The sequence below is a fragment of the Onychomys torridus genome, chromosome 1 (assembly GCF_903995425.1).
Source record: "Onychomys torridus chromosome 1, mOncTor1.1, whole genome shotgun sequence".
Lineage (NCBI taxonomy): Eukaryota > Metazoa > Chordata > Mammalia > Rodentia > Cricetidae > Onychomys > Onychomys torridus.
The window spans coordinates 87919811-87930585 of record NC_050443.1 but is presented as its reverse complement, the minus strand read 5'-3'; the positions used below and the strand labels follow the sequence as shown (position 1 = coordinate 87930585).

The following is a 10775-nucleotide window of genomic DNA, read 5'->3' as shown; positions in this document are numbered from 1 at the left end:
GGTTGTTTTTACAGCTCATTACAGCAATCACTACAGTGTATGGCTTTCTTAGCGTCTGATATTAAGTTAAAAGACCCACCTGAGCCTGGTGTGGCAGTGCAGGCCTCTAAGCCCAGCACCAAGGAGGCAGAAGTAACAGAATCGCTACAGGTCGGTACAAGCACATAGTGAATTCTGAGTCAGTCAGGGCGACACAGACACAGTGAGACCCCTTTCAAAAAACAAAAGAAATGACACATCTGTCTAGCTTCTGGGGGAATGAAATCAGAGGGTCTGTTGTTGAGGTGAGAGACAGGGTCAGGAGGGTTCACTCTCTCAGCCACCCTTTTCTCCTCCATGGGAAGGCGCACTGGAAGGGAGGGAGGGAGGAAGGGAGGGAGGCAGGGAGAGAGGGAAGGAGGGAAGGAAGGAAGGGAGGAAAAAGGGAGGGCGGGCAAATTCTGACAGCATAAAAAGAAAGAACTTCTAAGTGGCTGGGGCCTCTTAGAAGGTGGAGAGACAGCTTGGTGCATGGGTTGCGGGGTGGTGAGCTGTTTGAGAACTTGGCACTCAAGAGTAGGTTTTGTCTCTTGCTTTTCTTTGAACCTCAGTTTCCCTATCTGCAAATTAAGGGTAAATATAAGATAAACTGACCCACCCTCTCCAAAGAACAGGCTTTCCTCAGATCTATTGGGAAAGCCCCGCCACTGACACCAGGAACGCGGACAAGGAGAAGCTGTTGTGTGGTGACAGTCTAGGACCAGGATCCCGTGGGCTTCACAGCTCCGTCCTGAAACTCTATCCCGGTGACACCGCCAGCACGGGCCAGGGTCTCAGCTCTACCCCCGTGGCCCACTCTTTCCGCAACCCCCCAGTCTTCCAAAGGGCGTCGCAGTCCCGTGAGGGCCGCCGTAGTCGCGGGATCCCGGCGGCCGGCCGCTGGCTACACTGCGGCCGCGGCTCTGGAAGCCCGGGCCCCCGGGGCCCAAAGAGCATCACGTCATCCTTTGCGCCCGGCGCCCGCCCCTCCCCGACCGCGCGTGCGCACGCGGCGGCGGCGGCGGCGGCGGGTCGGGGGCCGCGGTGGGGCGGGCAGCCGCTCTCCGCCCTTCCTCAGGCTTGCTCGGGCCGCGGCGCGGAGGACAGTCCAGGATGCGGCGCGGGGTGGTCCAGCGCCCCCCTGCCCCGGCACGGCAGCGGCGGCCGCTGGGACCCGGCCAGGCCCGGGGGCGGCGGCCCGAGCCTCGGTAGCGGCGGCGGCGGGAGCGGCGGCCGAGGGCGAGCGGGCGGCCGGGGGCGGGGGCTCGGCTCCGCGCGGCTCGCCCGGCTCGGCCCGGCGCCATGAGCGGCGGCGGCGGAGGGGGCTCGGCGCCCAGTCGCTTCGCCGACTACTTTGTCATCTGCGGGCTGGACACCGAGACCGGGCTGGAGCCGGACGAGCTGTCGGGTGAGTGCGCGCCGAGCCCGGGCGGGGGCCCGCGGTCCTCGCTTTGTCCCGGGAGCCCGGCGAGGGTCGGGCGAGGGGACCGGGGCGCGCGCGGGGGCCCGAGGGCCTGCTGCCCCACGCGCGGGGGGCACGGCGTCGGCGACCTGCGAAGACGCGGGCGCTGTGTGCACCCAGGAGGTCGAGTGGTTTGTGCAGAAAGAAGGGGAGCGTGCCTTCCAGCACCCTTTTGGGAGGGTAGAAGTTAGCTCACGTCCTAGTGAGAGTTAGTCCCACCCAGACTTTTCCAAAGAGCAAAACAAAAACTTGAGCTTATCTGGCCTCTCCCCAAGAAGCCGGTGATACCAGTTCCTCAAAACCGTTATAACTCACTTCTGAGCAGGCTAGGCCCCACAGCTCTGCCCCTCTGGATGAGACACCAAGTGACAAACTGAACTTGAGTTACACGAAGAATGATTTCTCCCTTGGCACTAGAAAAGAACTTGCACCCGGGGCCATGCCTTTTTATGAAAGTTATGTCACTTGTGACTAAAAGGGCGACGGCCCAGATGGACAGGTTGCGCTGTGCTCAGATGCCTCTGAAGTTATCTTTCGAAGGGGAAGTGGTGGGGTAGTGACAGTGACGCCTGACGAGATTTGGCACCCATTGCTTGAAAGTGTAAGAATTATGAAATCCCCGGTGAATTCCTCCGCTGCCCGCACTGAAACCTTTGAGTTGCGACAGTTTTGAAAAGTTTCTGGCTGGAGTGACCAGTAAGCATGTTTCAGTGGGTGGAGGCTTGCGTTAGACTTCAAAGTTATGTCATGCCATTGATGAGGGGACTCCTTTCCCTTTCTGTCACGGTGTGGTCACTGCGCACTGTACAGTTTCCCCTTTTGAAAGTGATCATCCTGTTGACTGATTTCACACTGCTTAAGAGATGCTAGGACAGTTTTGCATTTTTTTTTTTTTTGTCACCAGAAAAATTCCAGTATTTCTTTTGGAAAAAACTAAGTGCACACTTCAGATGGCAAAAATGGATTGTCTTTTTTAACATATGAGAAACTGATACTTTATTAAAAAAAAGTCATGAAGTAGTAATGGATTGATGCTAGCTGAGCCTCCTGTTGGGGGCAACTTTAGTATTCCAAGCTCACCTTTTTATGTCATCTAATTCTACACTACAGACAGATGTTGTCATCTGTTTCATATGTATTAACTTTAGACTTTGGGATGATGTAGTTTTTGGGATACGGTTCTAGGTTTTGGTGTTGGAGAGGATCTGAGAGGAAAATGAGGCCCAGAAGGAGAGTAGGGCTTATAGTTCTTGACCATTGGTCCAGTGCTTCTTTGGTGACATTGTGCTGTATATAGCAGCCCCTCTGGAAGTCTTTAAAAAACAGCAACATGGTCACCAGTGGTGCTGTGCCTTTATAATTCCAGCACTTTCTAGGCAGAAGCAGGAGGATTGCCACAAGTTTAGGGCCAGACAGGGCTTCATAGTGAGACCCTGGCCAAAAAGAAGAAAGAAAAGCAAACTAACATGTTAAGAAGGGTTAAAAACAACAGTTTTTCTGGATGAATGAAATAACAATAAAAATAACAATTTTCTGGATGAAGCTCAAGGGTAGAATAACTATTGTTGTTTTCATATTGTGCCATTGAATGTATGCTAAATTGTGTAGATATTTGGTTTTAGAAAATAAAGACTAAGGGGTGATGTAAACTCTGCCCTTGGAAGGTGGAAGCAGGGGGGTCTGGAGTTCCAGGCCATTCTCACCACATTAAGGAAAGAAAAGGAAAGAAAAGAAAATGCAGTTTGGGTTGGGATGAGACAATGTTGTTTTGCTGTTGGCAATATTTGTGCCTCAAGCAAATTAGATAATCAGCACTGCAACTAAAGAGGTTTTACTGAACTGAAACTGAAACTGAAAAAAGCATTATCTTTTACTAAAAAAGAAATGTCATTCTCTTTATGAATATCTGTTAATTATCTGGCTTCTCAGCAAGTTAAAATTCTATCCCTGTGCAAGCTTATGGGGAAAATAGAGAAAGGGATGAGTTGAGACAACGTGTAAGAAGGCATTTTGTGCATTTTAAAATTTGGTTGCAGTAGTGTAATGCCACGATCGTTTATCCAATAGCTTGCCTTTGTTAGAGCAGACACTGATTGGGGGATTTTTTTTTTCCCACCCTTTTCACTTCTGGTGGGTTGATTGGGGAATCTGGATGAGCCATGGGGACTCTTTGAGCACAACAAAACAATACAAATAACTATGTGCAGTCCATGCTGAGACTCTCTAGGGTGCAGTTTTCTCCCCTTAGCCTGTTTGATTGCTCCCAAATTGGTGATGTCATAGTTCGTGAAACTATATGAAATTAGGAATTGCGCTCAGATTCTCTGGTTAGGCACTGAGGGGAACCTGTGTTCTTTTCTCCAACCCAGTTAAGTTGTATTATTTCTCTGGTAGTTTCCAAATACTCAAAACAAACAAAACAAAACAAGCTGTGTCCAGAAAAAGCAAATCAAAGATGCTTAGACAGGCTGAGTATAGTGGTCCACATCTGTAATCCTAGTACTGGGAAGGTTCAAGATGCAGGAGAGTTAGACATTTAAGGTCATCCTTGTCTACATAGCTAGTTTGAGTTTATCCTGGGCTACATGAGATCCTCATCTCAAGGGGAAAAAAAAAAAAGAAAGAAAGAAAGAAACAAAAATTAAAAATGTTTCCAAGTAATTTCATCATTAGGAAGGTGGTAGAGACATCTTGAATTTGGATCCTTCTGCCTCTACCTCTTGCCTCCACCTGCTTGAATTAGATGTGCACCACCACACATGATTCTACTGTTCTTTTTTTTGTGGTTGATTAGTATTCTGTGATATAAAACATACAATTAGTTGATTAATATTTGAGTTGTTTCTACTTTTTAATTATTATGAGTAATATTGTTGTGAACATTTCATACATGGTTTTTGGTGGGCATATGGCTTGGTTTCCTTGGCTTGCATACCTAGGAATGCAACTGTTGCTAGGTCATATGGAAACTTTGTTTAACCTTTTGAGCAACTGCTTGCTAGTTTTTTTTCCAAAATTGCCCCACCAGCCACTGTTTCCACATGTATTCCCAACAGTGCAGTCTTTCTGTTTTGTTTTACTTTGTTTTGACACCGAGTTTTTTACCCTGTAGCACAGGCAGACTGTCGTGGGACTTAAAATATGGTGATCCTCCTGCCTCAGCCTCCTGAGTGCTAGGATTATAGGTGTGACCCAGCAGACCTGGCTGAATGTCTTTTTGGTTATAGCTATCCATCCTATGTGTAATGTGGGTTTTGATTTCCTATTCCTGACTGCTAAAGAAAGATATCTTATTTAAAAGAAATAAACTTTTTCTCATCTTATAGAGCTGAAGCTTGAGAGCTGAGTGTGACAGTGCATGCTTGTAATCTCAGCACTGGAGGCAGAGGTAGTACGTCCCTAGCTAGTTCCAGCCCAGCCTGAGCTATATACAGAGAGATTAGTTCCCCCTCTATCCCCACTCTCCATCTCATCCCTGCGCCCCCCTCCCACTAAAATAAAGATTGATGAATTGACTGGGGATGTGAAACAGTGGTAGAATGCTTGCTTGTTTGGCATACATGAAATCCTGGGTTCGATCCCCAGAAATGTTTGGTGAGCGAGTTTCTTCAAACTGGGAGTCAATATGAATGAAAAGTATTTTGATCTTTCTCTACCAATCTGTGAGTTCCAGGCCAATTCTCAATGTCTCTGCCCTCAAACCTAGCTTACTAGCTACAGGAAACTCCAATCTTGATGGCTCACCTCAGGCTTCTGATTGCCCAAAGTCAAGGCTGCTGTAGTAGGGGGAGATTTCCCAAGTAAGAACATGGGTTTCTTTTGCAAGGTAGAACAAGGAAGAAGTCTGAAGAAGGCTAGCACTCAGGAAATAATGAAGACAGAGCCCAAGGCATTTTCAAATACATACGAATTTGTTCTGAGACTGAACTGGTACAGCATGAGAGAGCCCCTTCTTGACTTCCTCAGGTGGTGAAGATCATGTGGAAAATGAGTGGATTTCACTTTAATGACTTTGGGGCTCTGTACCTTTCATGAGGAGATCGAGTCAGTGTTTGGTGCTTAAATCAAATTCTTTATTCTGTTCAGCCCTTCCTTCCTTCCTAGTTAAAAATAGTTTCTTTGCCTAAGGTCTCCTTCGGTAACATCCTTTTCCAGGCCTATTTCCTTTTAGAAACTTCCTTTTTGGCCAAGTCTGGTAGAAGGTGTAGTTGGGCTTTGCTTGGTTCTTGCTGGCACTGCTCCTGTAATTATCAGATGAGTGTAGAGCTCTCAGGACTTACACAGAAGGGGCCCTGTGCTTTCAGTTCCTGCTGCTATGGAACAGGCTTGCCTTTCCACAGAAGCTGGTGACTTCCATTCAGTGATGAAATTTTGTTTGTCATTACTAAACTTTCAGGTTTACTTTCAGTTATTAAATGAGGTAAATAAAGTAGAATGTCCATATTCCAGGTATTTAAAATTTTTAATTTCATTTATTATTGTATGTATATGGGTATACATGTGTCATAGCATGTATGTGGAAATCAGAGGACAACTTTTAGGAGTTGATTCTCCTATTGTGTAGCTTCTAGGGTTCAAATTCAGGTCCTCAGAATTGGCAGCAAGCATCTTTACATGCTGAGCCATCTTGCTGGCCCAGTTTTTTATTTATTATTGTCATTTTATTTTATTTTTTTGAGGTGGGGTCTTACTATGTATCCTTGGCTGGGCTAGAGCTCAGTATGTAGAACAGGCTAGTCTCAGATTTATAGAGATCCACCTGCCTCTGCTTCTAGAGAAAGGCATGCACCACTGTGTCTGACCAGTTGTTGATTTTAGTTTGGAGTATTTGAGCCTGTGAGTCACAGGATCCTGGCATGGTTGACAGTAAGAGGGTATGCTGGATCGCAAGCTGTTTTCAGAGTGTTCTTGGGGGATCAAACACAGCTCTAGGAATTAAAATAGCAACAGGTAGAGTTTAGACCACTGGATTTGTAAGTATGCTTAAGATACTTGCTTGAAAAGCAACTAAAGGAAAAGAGTTTATCTTGGCTCAGTCTGGGGTGATGTAGTCCATCATGGCAGGGAGATTATTATGGTGGAAGCATGGGGCAGCTGGTCACTTCATCTGCAGCCAGGAAGCAAAGAGAGATGGTGCTGGTGCTCAGTGCACTTTCTCCCTCTTTTTTAGTCAGTCTGGCCTCTAGCTGAGGGGTGGTTCCACGTGCATTTAGGGTAGGTCTCCCCACCTCAGTTAAACCTCACTGGAAACACCCTTGAAGACATACCCATCTTTGTGTTATAGGTGATTCTAAATCTGGTTAATGAATATAAACACTGTGGTCTGGTCAAAATGTTACTAGGCCAGGACAGGTATGGTGGTGCCTGCCTGAAGCAGAGGAAGACGGATGTATGATTTAAAGATAGACTGGTCTACATAATGACCATGAGACCATGTCTCAAAACAAACAAACAAACAAACAAACAAACACACACACACACAAAAACCTTGTTAGCAGCCAGGTGGTGGTGGCAAACACCTTTAGTCTCAGCACCTGTGAGGCAGAGGCAGGTGGATCTCTGTGAGTTGGAGTTCAGCTTGGTCTACAGAGCAAGTTCCAGGACAGCCAAGGACTACACAGAGAAACCCTGTCCCCCAAAACCGACTTTTTAACACACACACACACACACACACACACACACACACTCTGGTCTACTGTATAGATAGGACTAACTACTTTAGTCTAAAATACTTGTATGGAATGCTGAGTAGTATAAGCGGTGAGGTTTGTGGAGGTTGCTATCATTTAGTATTCTTTGAGTTCTAAACTTCCCAGTGTGCAAAACATGATCATGCATTCGTGTATATTGGTCACAGAAACAAAAAAGTATCAAGAGCTAGAAGTCAGAGACTCTATTTACCACTTTTGATAGATGGTAATGATTAATAGTTCTAAATGACCTTATAGTTTTCCAGTGTACTTTTAAACAATTTTTTTTTCAGTTTTATTTGGAAAAAAAAAAATCTCCTGGCTGTTTGTGGGGTGGCATATGCCTTTAATCTCAGCACTTGGGAGGCAGAAGCAGGTGGATCTCTGTGAGTTCCAGGCCAGGTTGGTCTACAGAGTGAGTTGCAGGACAGCCTGGGCTGTTGCACAGAGAAACCCTGTTTTGAAAAACAAGCTAACAAAAAATAAAAAAGGAAAAAGAAATCTTTTGTTCAGTGTTTACCCAGCAAGTTAGAAAAGAATTGTTAGAATCCAGGTCTCTGCTGTCTCAGTATTGATGTAACTTTTTTTTAAATTTTTTTTTTTTTTTTTAGAAAATATGGTTTTTAATATTTTCTCCTCCTTGCATTTATAACATAATTTACTTTAGACAATCACAGAATCCTTTTCTTCCAATACCACAAACTGTATTACAAATGAAATCTGGTACAGCTGCTTATTAAAATATACAAGACAATGGCTGTTTTCTATAAAAATACTTTATATGTTAACTTGTTCCCAAAACCCTTTATTTTTCTTTTGGTCTGGTTTAAAAAAATGTTGTTACAAATATTTACAGCATCTGTTAGATGAACATTCTTACAAACAGAAAAAGGGAATTTTATGAACAGATCATGTAAAACACTAGACAGTGTTAGAGACTTCTAGCTGTGCTATTCCCCACCTCAGATACAGTACTGAAAAGGATCATCCACCTTTCTTGCCCCACTCCATTCTGTTCACAGTAAAATTCCCATTTTCTCTAAGCAGTCTGTTCATCAATAGGAAATGGAAAGTCAAGGCCGCTCTGCATGGGATCTTTCAGAAAAGAGCTCAGGGAAAGTGCTTCACAGATGAGTTTAAATAAACCAGAACAGGCAGTCTTTGGTCAGAGCAATGAGGTGACATTTCATCGTAAAACTAATGTGACTTTACTTTTTAATTAAAACTTAAACAATATTTTGGTGATGGGGCATTTGACTAGTGACTTGTCTTGAATTACAGAGTTTGGCATGACATGACATGCTGTGGGTTTTTGTGGTTCAGTCTCCAGCTCATACCCAAGTAGAGCTGCAGTGTCAGGAGATCAGGCAGATGATCTGCTTCCTTACATACAGTTAGTAAGGCTGGCTGTGGGTTTTTCTTCTCTCCCTCTCTTATCAGTTCTGGAAATCTTAGATCAAAAAGTGAGTAGAGCTTTGGTTCTAAGAAGGCTAGTGCTCCCCCAACCCCAGTGTCTCTCTGTGTTTTCAGGATTTTTGCATGTGGTCTGTTTTCTTTGAAGAAGAAAGGACAAGATTTGCATCTCCTAACCTCAGAAGTCCCTTGGTGTACTTGGTATAGTGTGCAGTTCTCATCCTCTGTGTTGGTAGACGGGGGTCTGCTTGTGATTTCTGTGGGCTTGTAAGGAAATGATAGGGGAAATAACCAAGAAACTTAGGATATTTTAAGTAATGGAAACAGGAGAAAATGACTTAGAAATAATAATCACAGGCCAGGATTCATAAGATAGATGGCAAATTCCACTCATTTTAATTATAATACATTAAGCTGACATTTCAGGGAAAGTCTAGAGAATCAGTTCTATTGGGGTGGAACAATGGCTCAGTGGTTAAGAACACTGGCTGCTCTTTAGAGGACTCATGTTCTATCCCCAGCACTCACATAACAACTCACAACCAGCTATAACTGCTGTCCCAGGGCATCTGATGCCTTTTGGCCTTTGAGCACACTACACAGACATACTTGCCCACAAAATTAGAGGAACCATTAGCTTTCCTATATGAATGACAAATATACTGAAAAAAGAAATCAGTGAAACAGTCATGTTCACAAAAACTACCAAAAAAAGGAAAAAAAAGTTTAGTGTTATTTATGTGTATGTGCCTACTTTTCTGTTTGTGAACCTGCTTGCCTGAATGTGTACCATATGAATGCCATACTCAACTGAGGCCAGAAGCGGAGTTATAGGTGCTTGTGAGCTGCCAGATGTGAACCCAGATCCTTTGCAACTGCCCTTAACCACTGAGCGATCTCTAAAGCCTTTAATTAATTAATTTAATTAATTAATCAACCAGAGCCAGGGGTTCCTCTGTATAACAGCTCAGGCTGGCCTCGAACTCAGAGATCCACCTGTCTCTGCCTCCCAAGTGCTCGGGTTAAAGGTGAGTGCTAATCACTGCTGGACAAGACTCTGTTTTTGTAGTTTGCAAGTGATAGCTATAAGGTTGGTTTAGCCTAGTTATGTAGATAGGGATTGATTTTGTTATATACTGTTACATACTAGAGATTTAATTTTAGGAAAGTATCTTTTCCCCTTACCATTTCTACTTTTCATTTAACATGACCATTAAAAAGCTAAAAATTTTTTCTATGCTAATGAGATGGCACAGAAAGTAAATTTGCTTGCTGCAATGCCGTGTCAGGGGACCCACACTGTGGAGAGAAAGAATCAGTTCCCAAAGTAATTTGTTCTGCAACCCCCACATACAATAAATAAGTGTAATAAACTCTTAAAAAGAAGTTTAGTTTTCTCTTGATTCTAAAATCCTGATCATTATACAACTTCAAACATTACATAACTGTGTTAGAAATTTCTCTTGACCCAGAGTCAGCTAGGCGAAGTTCTTCACTTTGCTGGAGTCAGTGGTTTATATAGTAAGCGCTTAATGACGGTTTGTTGTATTATTATGAAAATACATTAGTTTCTTTTCAGATCTTAACTGGTTTTCTGATGTAAGGCATAATACTTAACCTCTTGGAACTTAATCAGCCAAACTTTAAACTTTCCTGAGTGCTGAGTAGTGAATGTAAGAGACCAGCAAGGACTGTGATTAAAGTTCCTGAATTTTTAAAAGTCTGAAAGTCAGAGTCAAACTTGAAACTGAGATGTTAATGGGAGGAACATTTCGTTTTGGAGTCTGATTATGCCATAATTTATACATTAAGAAGATGAATATGTATTTATCTTGCTACATAGCCCAGGCTATCCTCTCAACTCTTCTATTCTCCTGCCTTGGACTCCAGAGTGCTGGTATTACGGGCATACTCTACAAGGCCTGGCTTTATTTTATTATCTTGTGTTAGCCTCAGCCTCCTGAGTGCTGGGTAAGATGGCATGTGCTACCACATCCAGCTCTGTCTTGGATTCTTTTTTCTTTTTGTCTTTGCTTTATTTCTGAGTTGTCATGGACCTTTTTCCTTTTTTTCTGGCAATACCAGGGATTGAATCTAGGGCTTCTAGCATGTTAGACAAGTGCTTTACAGTCCAGCCCTGTGTTTTGAATTTTTTTCACAACTTAAGTTTGAGAGCCTAACTGTAACCAATC

At 44.0% G+C, this 10775-nt stretch overlaps 1 protein-coding gene across 3 annotated transcripts in view; it reads left to right on the top strand.

Annotated features, from left to right (window-relative positions):
- Window positions 1-1036: 1036 nt before the first annotated feature.
- Dennd5a (DENN domain containing 5A) overlaps window positions 1037-10775 on the top strand; it is a 65759-nt gene continuing 56020 nt past the window's right edge. Inside the window, exon 1 of one of the 3 annotated variants that reach the window (XM_036189000.1) lies at window positions 1037-1426. In XM_036189000.1, the coding sequence (XP_036044893.1) occupies window positions 1321-1426 (106 nt within the window). In that variant the 5' untranslated portion in view covers window positions 1037-1320. The remainder of the gene's footprint in view (window positions 1427-10775) is intronic. The other 2 variants (XM_036188991.1, XM_036189007.1) reach the window with 2 other exon arrangements.